This window comes from Zophobas morio, unplaced genomic scaffold (assembly GCF_036711695.1).
Source record: "Zophobas morio isolate AGI-343-1 ecotype UQ-CSIRO unplaced genomic scaffold, CSIRO_AGI_Zmor_V1 ptg000014l, whole genome shotgun sequence".
NCBI classification, from domain to species: Eukaryota; Metazoa; Arthropoda; class Insecta; order Coleoptera; family Tenebrionidae; genus Zophobas; species Zophobas morio.
The window spans coordinates 9355671-9366405 of record NW_026972119.1 but is presented as its reverse complement, the minus strand read 5'-3'; the positions used below and the strand labels follow the sequence as shown (position 1 = coordinate 9366405).

General features: G+C 34.3%; 1 protein-coding gene across 4 annotated transcripts; it reads left to right on the top strand.

Moving 5' to 3' along the window:
• Positions 1 to 3807: 3807 nt before the first annotated feature.
• Positions 3808 to 10203, top strand: LOC135129268 (nardilysin-like). 4 transcript variants are annotated; one of them, XM_064056426.1, is made up of 18 exons: positions 3808 to 3881; positions 5070 to 5435; positions 5492 to 5642; positions 5691 to 5831; positions 5880 to 6048; positions 6101 to 6306; positions 6444 to 6608; positions 6667 to 6788; positions 6836 to 6956; positions 7009 to 7363; positions 7512 to 7767; positions 8158 to 8308; positions 8664 to 8797; positions 8847 to 9081; positions 9136 to 9279; positions 9330 to 9776; positions 9822 to 9903; positions 9959 to 10203. In XM_064056426.1, the coding sequence occupies exons 2-18, from the start codon at positions 5275 to 5277 to the stop codon at positions 10105 to 10107; spliced, it is 3189 nt and encodes a 1062-aa protein (XP_063912496.1). In that variant the 5' UTR covers positions 3808 to 3881; positions 5070 to 5274; the 3' UTR covers positions 10108 to 10203. The 4 variants fall into 4 exon arrangements, with proteins under 4 accessions (XP_063912496.1, XP_063912498.1, XP_063912499.1 ...); XM_064056428.1 differs by having other exon boundaries at positions 9829 to 9903; positions 9959 to 10048; XM_064056427.1 differs by having other exon boundaries at positions 3809 to 3881; positions 5273 to 5435.
• The last annotated feature ends 532 nt before the right edge of the window (positions 10204 to 10735 follow it).

Genomic DNA, 10735 nt, shown 5'->3' with positions numbered 1-10735 from the left:
CCCGCCCACCCACTTACCCTCCATTCTCTTAAAGAGTATGTCGTTTGCCAAAAATTGCCTTATTTAAGCAAGTACTAGCCCCACCCAGCCACCCTGTATTTTCTTAGGGATATGTTATTTACTAAAATCAGTTTTTTTGTTAGCAAATACTAGCCCCGCCCACCCGCCCTCTCTTACCTTGTAGGATATGTCATTTGCCACCGTTAGTCTTACCTTAGCAAGTACTAGCCCCGCCCACCCGCCCTCTAGTTTCTTGGAAGGTATGTGATTTGCCAAAATCACTATTATCTTAGCAAGTACTATATTGTATATTGAAGTGGCAAAATAAATGATTAAACAGTAATTAAATAGTACTTGCTAAGATAATACTGATTTTGGCAAATCACATACCTTCCAAGAAAATAGAGGGTGGGTGGGCGGGGCTAGTATCTGCTAAGATAAAACTGATTTTCGCACTTTTGACATTTTCAACTATTTCAGAAAATTAGTTGAAGACATTTTTTGTAATTTCCAAAAATTTTTTGTCTGTAACAGTTAAAAGACGATCTGATCCAGCGGAAAATAGTTGGCTTATAGATAATAATTTTTCGCAGATTACGAATCTACAATATTTTTCACGATTTCTCTTCAAATAACTGAGAAATGCGAGAAAAGGAGTCCAAAAATTCCCAACATTTCCAAAAAATTCTAAAACCGTTCCAAATGGCTTTATTTGAGAGGAAAACATTGACTTTCTAGTTTTATAGAATACTAATCGCAAATTTACCTTATGAAATACTAGCCCCGCCCACCCACTCACCCTCCATTTTCTTAAAGAGTATGTCGTTTGCCAAATATTGTCTCATCTTAGCAAGTACTAGCCCCACCCACCCACCCTCTATTTTCTTAGGAATATGTTATTTACTAAAATCAGTTTTTTTGTTATCAAACACTAGCCCCGCCCACCCGCCCTTTCTTACCTTGTAGGATATGTCATTTGCCACCATTAGTCTTATTTTAGGAAGTACTAGCCCCGCCCACCCGCCCTCTAGTTTCTTGGAAGGTATGTGATTTGCCAAAATCAGTATTATCTTAGCAAGTACTATATTGTATATTGAAATGGCAAAATAAATGATTAAACACTAATTAAATAGTACTTGCTAAGATAATACTGATTTTGGCAAATCACATACCTTCCAAGAAAATAGAGGGTGGGCGGGCGGGGCTAGTATTTGATAAGATAAAACTGATTTTCGCACTTTTGACATTTTCAACTATTTTTCAACTATTTCAGAAAATTAGTTGAAGACATTTTTTTGTAATTTCCAAAAATTTTTTGTCTGTAACAGTTAAAAGACGATCTGATCCAACGGAACATAGTTGGCTTATAGATAATTTTTCGCAGATTACGAATCTAAAATATTTTTCACGATTTGTCTTCAAATAACTGAATCTAAATGTTACCCTTTTTAAAAAACTTTCTAATACCACCGTTTTTAAACTCTAAAAAGACATGTCAACAAATATGTAATCTGCTCCATCCTTCTTTGGACCAAAATCCATTATTTTGTTGCTTGGAACATAAATCAAGAGTTTGTGATATAATTATTCGAGCAACGGTGAAACCAGTTATTGATAATATTTGTTTGGAACAAACAGACTGGTTGAAGAAAATAACGATCTGTAACAAACCTACCAGCAGAAAAGTTTTAAAATTATGAATATGTACCTTCCTTTTTGTTAAATAATTTTCGTTTTGTAAAAATATATCTATCTTATTTCAAAACTAAATAGTAGGAGTAATATCATTAATGTTCTTGTGCCATTATCTACACTTTCAGAAAAACGTGATATTTTAAAACGTCATTTTGACAATTATTTGCCAACCAAGTTCATAATTGTACTCAACAGATGTCGTTGCCTGATTAACGATTTTGGAAACGTCAAAAAATCAACTTTTTAGACGAATTGGGGTGGCCATATGTATTAATACAGTTGGCCGTGATTTAAACGATTAAATTATTATTGTCAGTCAAATGCCACCGAAAAAATCTAACCTCAACAACGCGAGCAGCAAAGGGTCACGACGCAAACGTGTTGAAAGAGCTCAGCAATTACCAGAACAAATCGAAACAAGAAATGCAGCTGAAAGAATCAGAACTGCAGAAAGTCGTGCACAAGAATCTCAAGAACAGCGTGACGAACGTCGGCAACAGAATATTACGAGAACAAGAGCGGCACGAGAACGAAACATAGCTACAGTACGAGTACTAGATCGACAAAGGCAACGGATCAGCCGCTCATTAACACGTGCATCATTCGTTCGGCTTGCCTTTGAATATTCACCAGATATTAACTACTCAGCGCATTCAAAAATTGCTATCGGTGGAATGGATAAAGTATGTCAATATTGTCAGGCATTGAAATTTCGGAATGAAGCAGCCGGCATGTGCTGCGCATCAGGAAAAGTTGTGCTGTCACCTCTACCCGCTCCGCCGGAGCCTTTATTATCCCTTCTTACTGGCAATTCAGATGATTCCAAATTATTTTTGCGTAAGATACGCAAATTTAATTCTTGCTTCCAAATGACGTCATTTGGGGCAACTAAAATTTGCGATCGTGCATCCGATGGACGTAATTTTGAAACTACATTCAAAATTCAAGGCCAGGTGTACCATAAAATCGGATCACTGATGCCAATGCCTGATAACAATCCGAAATTTCTTCAAATTTATTTTATGGGCGATTGTGAAGAGCGCGTGACGACTCGGTGCCTGTATAATTTTATTGAACAAGCAGAGGAAAGAGCAATTGTGATATTATTGGAAAATTTTTTAGAAGATCACAATCAACTAATTCAATTGATCAAAAGAGTTTCGCCACGACTGCAAAATGACAATTATCAAATCGTCATAAAAGCCGACAAAGTACCATTAGGTGAACATGCTGGTAGATTCAACGCTCCAACTGTTGATGAGGTTGCTGTTATCATGGTTGGTGATCCAGTTGACAAAAGATCTATAAAAATTACACGGCGAGACAACACTGTCAGTACGATTTCGGATCTACGTACACCGTTCATATGACGCACTACAATATCCATTGATATTTTGGCAAGGACAAGATGAATATCACCTTAATATCAAACAGTATGATCCAAATACCGGTAAATTTGACAATTATCTATTTACTTTCTTACTAAAGGGTTATAGTAGTAGAAAGTCAAATAAGGAGATCACCATATTTTTTTACAAATACCATCTGTGTGAAAAAGCATAGTGGACTCCGTGACTGATGTTCTCTTATTGTTCCTCTTAGATTGTTTACTATAATGTAATATAACAAAAACTTTAGCCACAGCAACGCGTGGCCGGGTCAGCTAGTTGATCTATAAAAAAAAATTAACATAAATCCAGAGTATTTATATTTTATATTTTTTTCGTTTTGTTTTTTGTTATAAATCAAATTAAATTTATTTTATGTTGTATTTGATTTTTTTCTATATGTTTTCTTTAAAGTTTATTTTAATTTTGTTTTTGTTAGAAGTTATATTAGTTTTTTCTGACCACGTTTCCCTTTCCTTTTGTCCTATCATTCCCATCCTTTCCTTGCAAGAGTTCCTTACACCTTCACGTTGGTCCTTGGTGGACAGTTAAATGAGTTTACAAATTTGTTTATTTGACTAAGTAGAAAATATTTAAGTAATCTTGCATTATAATATTTTGGAGCGTTTTGTGTTTGCCTCATCAACTTTTCAAGTCATGAGCCGCCCCTGAATCCCCCAATGCAAATAGATTCAGTGGAAGGACGTGGTATTAATGGTATTAACCTTCACTCGATGAGTAAGTGCAACATACGAGCTCTCGAGTGTGTGTTACTGAAGTGACATGTGTTTAAAAACGGTACGTTCTATTTTGTTTTTTAAATTTTATTAAAGGGCCATTAGAAAAAAAAATGCAGAAAATTAAAAGATGCCATGGTTACCCACAAGTGTAATTAGTTAATTAAAGTAGTATAAGATCATTTATACACTGCGAAATAGTGACAAGTCGGGAAATCCGTGTATTGGAAGTCAGTGTTTTGCCTGGGCAATTAAATACCTATGAATCTGATGAATTCGTTCACGGTTCGCTTGCACTTACATTGGTAAAATTGTCACACATTACATCACATAAACACCATTTTGCGCAATTTACAACTGTTATCAGTCTATATCTACAGTTCTAGATAAATTTGTCTAAGTTATGATTTACGTTTCATAACTTCTCATTCGAGATACTGAAACAGGACATTGGTAATATCAAAAATTAGATTTATAGGTAGTAAGTACAATCAATTCGGCACGAGGTCGTCCAATTTGAGTAAAACTGAGTTTTCGGGATTGGGATTGCTGTCCTTCGGCCGCCGTTTTAAAAAGGAAGGTCATTTTTTTTTATATATCAAATATACATATATTGAAAACCAGTTGCACTCTTCTTCTTTTCAGAATGGTGGCCGAATGATAACATTCCGCCAGTTTTAAAACACAGTGCTCCATTTTGTGGACTCTCACAATTTTTAAATTTAGGCGGATGGTTTAGGTTATATTATCACAGCACTGCAGTTGTTAACAGTGAATACTTTTCTTGGGTTCTAATAAAAAACACAAATACTTACTCCTATGTAACTGGTAAATCCCCATAAAATCAGTTTCATTTTTGGATCAACGGTCAACTTTTAATAAATTATTATAATTCTTGCTTTTGGTTTTGGTAAATAAATAATCTATTCTATAACTTTTGTGCAATAATTGAATTTGTATTTATGCATGACAATAGTGTCATAAAACCGCAGGACGGCCTGTGCGTGGGAAAGCAAAAAGAAATTACTGGAGGCTGACGGATAATTAGAACCAGCAGTTTGCGACGTACTTATAAAAGCACTTTAAAACGGTTGAATAACCAATTTAGAATCAATAAATCAATCTGGTAATAAATAATAACGCAATAAAATGTAGATAACATTATATAAACTACCAAATGATAACTTTCGAAGATGTGTTGTGTTTAGCGAAGGTTCTCTGAAATTAATGAAATTTTAAAATATTCCAGTACTTGTGATGGTTCCAAATATTCAATACAGACACTAGGACAGTTGAAATAGAACGAGCAAAAGAAAAAGATAACTATAGACGGTGTTGTGGTTTAATATATATCGACATCCGTGACATTTGATAACATCACCTAATTCTCATGATACCCATACCAAGAAATCCACGACATGCGCAGACCTACTAAAGACTAATTATCCTTAGCCATGAATAAAACCCCCGTTGAAAATAAGTCCCAAAAAGGACAAACAGAGCTAACATTGAGAAAGGGCTCAAATGAATCCTTGATGTCATCTGGTCAAAACAACGTGGAATTCGAAGTTTTACCCACACCAGTTAAAAGCGACAACGATAAGAAAGAATACAAGTTTATATGTAACTATGAACAACGCAGTTCGTTAAAATCAATACTTATACTTTTAGGGTAATACGTTTAAAAAATGGTTTAACTGCTTGCCTGATTTCTGATCAGAAACCAACACAAGATGTGGGATTGTCAAAGGGAAACCATGAAGATGAAAATGGTCACGAGTCGAGCGAAAAGTGTGCGGATGAAAATAAGGAGCAAAAAATGGTGGACTTAGTAATAAAACTGACCTAAATTGAGATAGAATTTTTTCAGGCTGCTACAAGTTTATGTATAGGTGTTGGCAGTTTCAGTGACCCGAAGGACATCCCTGGAATGGCACATTTTCTCGAACATATGGTTTTCATGGGCAGTGAAAAGTTTCCCCAAGAAAATGATTTTAGTTCTTTTATTTCAGTAAAAGGCTCTAAGTAATGTTATCCAAGTCTATTTTTTTTGTTTTAGAAAAGAGGTGGATTAGATAATGCTTCTACAGACTGCAGTGTTACAACTTTTTATTTTCAATGTTTAGAGAGAGACTTGTTTACTGCGCTTGACAAATTTGCTCAGTTTTTTATCTCCCCTTTAATGAAAAAAGGCTCAATTGCTCGAGAACGTGAAGCCGTAGATTCTGGTAAATCTGCGTTTAGTCCGCTCTTCTGTTCTTAAGCTATTTTATTTTTAAGAATTTCAAATGGCGTTACCAGCTGATAGTTATCGAAAAGAACAACTGCTTTTGAGTTTGGCTAAGAGTGATACTCCTGTTAATTTTTTTCCTTGGGGTAATCTGACTACTTTAAGAGATAATATTTCTGAAGATGAACTTTATTCTGGTCTGCATACGTTCAGAAAACGTCATTATTCAGCGCATCGAATGACTCTGGCAATTCAAGTAATGTCTTATACAGTAGTGTAGCACTAATTTAATAGTAAAGTCTAACAATTCTGAACTCAGGATTCTACCAGATTTTGCAACTTTAACTGAAATTTTGAACCACTTGTTTCTAAAGTTGGATTTATTTATTGTAGGGTAGACTTCCTCTTGATGTTTTACAGTCATATGTATTAGAATGTTTTAACAATGTACCATGCAATAATCTGCCACCTCGTGACTTCTCACACTGTAAGGATATGTTTGATACAACACAGTTTAGGAAGATGTATTATATTCAACCAATGAATGATTTAATACAGGTACTTACGGAACTTCAATTGGTCTAGTATATATAGTCTATGTATTTACCTTCTGCAGCTGGATTTGGCCTGGGCGTTACCTCCCTTACTTGACAAATACAAAAGCAGACCATCTGGCGCTGTTTCGTTTCTTATTGGCCATAAAGGAAAAGGCAGTCTGCTATCATATTTAAAGAAAAAGTATTCGCATTTTTATTTGCTTCCATCTTTAAAATGAAAGCTTGTAGGGTATGGGTATTGGGTCTGACAGCTGGCACTGGTCAATATGGAAGTGAATCTAATTCCATGTATGCAATTTTCGCTATATACATGACTCTAACTAAAGAAGGCTTGGAACATTTATTTGAGGTCAGTATATGTTCATTAAGTTACGATCTACATAACTTTGTTGTATGTGTAGGTAATTGAAATTGTTTTTTCTTATATCAACATGTTGAGAAAAATTGGACCACAAGAGCGTATTTTCCAAGAAATAAAAACAATAACTGACACATCTTTTAAGTTTGCCGCTGAAGGAAAGGCAGTTGAAGTTGTAACCGAAATGTCAGAAAATATGCAACTTTATCCACCTGAGGATTACATTACAGGATCTAATCTGTTGTTTGATTATGATCCTGAATCTATTGAAATGGTACTAAATTGCTTAACACCAGATAAAATGAATATTAGTGTTCTGTGTAATAAGAATAACTTACAACCTGGGCTAAATTTTGATAAAACTGAAAAGTGGTTTGGTACCAAATATTCAAAACAAGGTTAGCAAATCGAGGCTTTAGACGTGTGTTGGGACAAATATTAATTGTTTTTAAAAAAATATTATTTAGTGTTTTTGGGAGTGGTACAGCACTTTTTTATTATTAAAAACGACAACATAATGAATTTATTATTACATATTTGTTATAGATATTCCCGAACAGTGGTTAAAAAAGTGGCAAGAAGCTTCACCTCTTAGGGAATTTGCTTTACCTTCATCAAATATTTTTTTAACAGAAGACTTTACTATTCTTCAAGAAGATGAACAGCACCCAAAGTATCCTGAAAAGATTCTAAGCACAGATTTGGTGGAATTATGGTATAGAAAAGACCAAAAATTCAAACTGCCCATTGCTTACTATAATTTTTATTTTATCAACCCAGTGGCTATCCAAACGCCAAAATCGTAAGTTATTCTTTATTTATCACATATCTAAATTAATAATAAGTTAAATTTTTCAATATTACGATTGCTTAAGTACAGTATATCGTGCGCTTAAAAATACAACGAACGAAAGTTGGCTGTAGGTAAAGCTAACTGCATGGGTGGGACAAATCTTGTTCTTTTGAACTATGACAAAAAGCGATCATTAAAGGTTATGTTGACACTGATTTATGTAAAGTTGAGGGCAGTAGTACCATTTAAAGTGGATAAGCAACGCCAAGTCAAATCATTATTTTCGATCCGCGAATAAACGCTGATTTAAGATCTTCAGTACTCTGTTAATTTTTCTTCGATGATATGAGTATGACATTACTGTAGTAAACTATAATAGGCATATTGCTAACATTTTAGGGCAGCGTTGTTGGACATATATATGAACCTATTGGATATTTTGCTGAGTGAAGAAGGTTATCCTGCAGAAGTAGCCCATTTATCTTATACATTTGATGCCTACGACAAAGGACTTACAATGGGAGTAGCAGGGTACAACCAGAAGCTTCATGTAAGATGATTTTTTAAGACATCTGTAAGCCTCACATATTGTACGTAATTACTACTTTTTTAAAAACTATAATTTTTAAAAATAAAATTGATCTGCCCAAGATATGCAGAAATACAGATGTACCTACAGATAGCTTCCTTCAAATAATATAAAAAATTAAGCTAATTTATTATATGGCATTAAATTTTGCAATAGCGCACTTTAACTTTTGTCTTTAGTTTTGGCTTAATGCTTGTGCAACATTTAATACCTATATCGTTTATATTTCCTGTGCTAATTCTATTAAGACTGGAATTTTTCGAATGTGCTGAATTTTTTCCGATGATGGATGTTTTTGAATGTAAATATTTTGTAGGTGTTAATTGAAATGATTACGAAGCATTTTTTAAACTTCGGTGATATTTTGACGCAAGAAATGTTCGACGCCATGAAAGATAAACTGATTAAAGGCTACTATAACTACCTACTGGACCCCAGTGACTTAGCAGAGTAAGTGTGAAGCTTGTCTAGATTCCATTTTATGCATAGTTTTGTGCAGGGAGCTGAGATTGTACATACTCATAGATAACTATAAAACTTCGTTGGAAAAATATATGGTTGCATCTTCTATTACAATGGAAGATGTAAAAGCATTTTCACGTGAATTTGTAAACAACTTGTTTATTAAAGTTTTGGTACAGGGAAATGTTGCAAGAGACCACGCAAATAATGTAGTAAACAATCTTATTACGACACTGAAATGTCAACCATTACCTCCTGATACATATCCAAATGTAAATGTTTTCCTTTTTGTTTTATAACCTGATTACTGTTTCATCTTTTTTAAGTTTCGTGTGACTCAAGTACCCACAGGAGAAACTTTTTGCGTTGTAGAATCATTTAACAAAAATGATTGTAATTCAGACATAACCAACTACTACCAGTGCGGACCTGACACAACAAAGGATAGTATGATAATAGAACTTTTGATGGTACGATCCCTAAAACAGTTTTCTCTATCAATAAGATGAAATCATTTTAGATGATTTTAGAAGAACCACTTTTTGACACATTACGCACAAAGGAACAATTGGGTTATAGTGTTAACTGTTGCGGCACAAATACTTTCGGGATTACAGGATTCACAATAACTGTCGTCGCACAGGCCACTAAGAACTCTACAGACTATGTTGAAAAGCGTATTGAGATATTTGTGAAACAAGCTTCAGATATTTTAGCAGACATGTCGGAACAGTCTTTTGAAGACACGAAAAAAGATCTTATAAAGACAAAGCGCTGCAGTGATGTGGATTTATCGAACGAAGTTTCCAGAAACTGGACCGAGATTGCAGAGGAATTCTATATATTCGACAGAACAGAGAAAGAAATAGCAGAACTTGAGAATATCAAACTTAGTGACGTGCAACAGTGGTGGGAAACCCACACTCGTGGTGGTAATGAAGAGAATTTTAGGAAATTAAGTGTGCAAGTATGTGAGTGGCCATATGGAACTATTAAATTGATTTTTGTGAAGGTTGTAGGTTTCAAACATTCAGATAATTTCAGCGAAAAAGAAACCGAAAATAACTTGGTGACACAAGATGACAAGAATGAAGGTGGATAGTGTCTAAATTTCGTGATGCAAAGTGACTTCATTTAATTTTATTGCAGAAGTGAAATTGCAGCTGAACTTTATAGATTCGGTGAGGAATGAGACGGAAAATGAAGAAAAGGAACGGCTTTTCGTGGAAGATGTTCACACTTTTAAAGAAACTTTATTTTTATATCCTCTTGCTTGCGGATTTACTATGCACAACTAAGAGTGTCCATCTTGAAATATTTAGTGTGTCTTAAATTTTAGGTTAATTGGTTTTGTAGTTGTTCATATACTAATATATATATTATTATAGTGCGTACATTTGACTGTTTTCCAAAAATTTAGGCCCATAAAGGTAATAATAAGCGTGGATCTGCAATCCGTAGGTATGCAAGCATATTACTTAGCCCGCAATTTAATGGAACTTAAATAACAAAATTTTAAGATGACGTCATCATAGTTTTGGAAGGGATGAAGAAAGAAATTTTGAATTATGTTTTGTCGTGTTGATATTAATATTAATATTTGTTACTAATGCACGCTTATTACTTGTAAGATATATTAATTATATTAATTAAATAAATTTCACAAATTCTCGGACGCTTGTTTTAACATATTCTTGATCTGTCTCTTCTGTAGACGGACAGATCTGAAATTCTGTTTCATCAGTTCATCACTATTGAACATTCCAGATCTATTCTTTAGCACTTCCACCAAGTTTTATTCGTTAAAATGTTTAAGGATTATGGAAACCGGCAGTGAGGAAGCAGAGCAATCTAATCCCCTTGATGCTGGGTACCGACAATTCTTTTGCGTGTGGTAGTAACTTTCGACAATTATTTTTTAGATCT

What these genes read in the sequence shown, in the direction of transcription:
- LOC135129268 (XM_064056426.1), top strand. Translation starts at nt 5,275, where the DNA reads ATGAATAAAACCCCCGTTGAAAATAAGTCCCAAAAAGGACAAACAGAG. An exon ending in ACGTGAAGCCGTAGATTCTG is followed by an intron (nt 6,049 to 6,100) that starts GTAAATCTGCGT and finishes TTTATTTTTAAG; the next exon opens with AATTTCAAATGGCGTTACCA. An exon ending in TGATAATAGAACTTTTGATG is followed by an intron (nt 9,280 to 9,329) that starts GTACGATCCCTA and finishes AAATCATTTTAG; the next exon opens with ATGATTTTAGAAGAACCACT.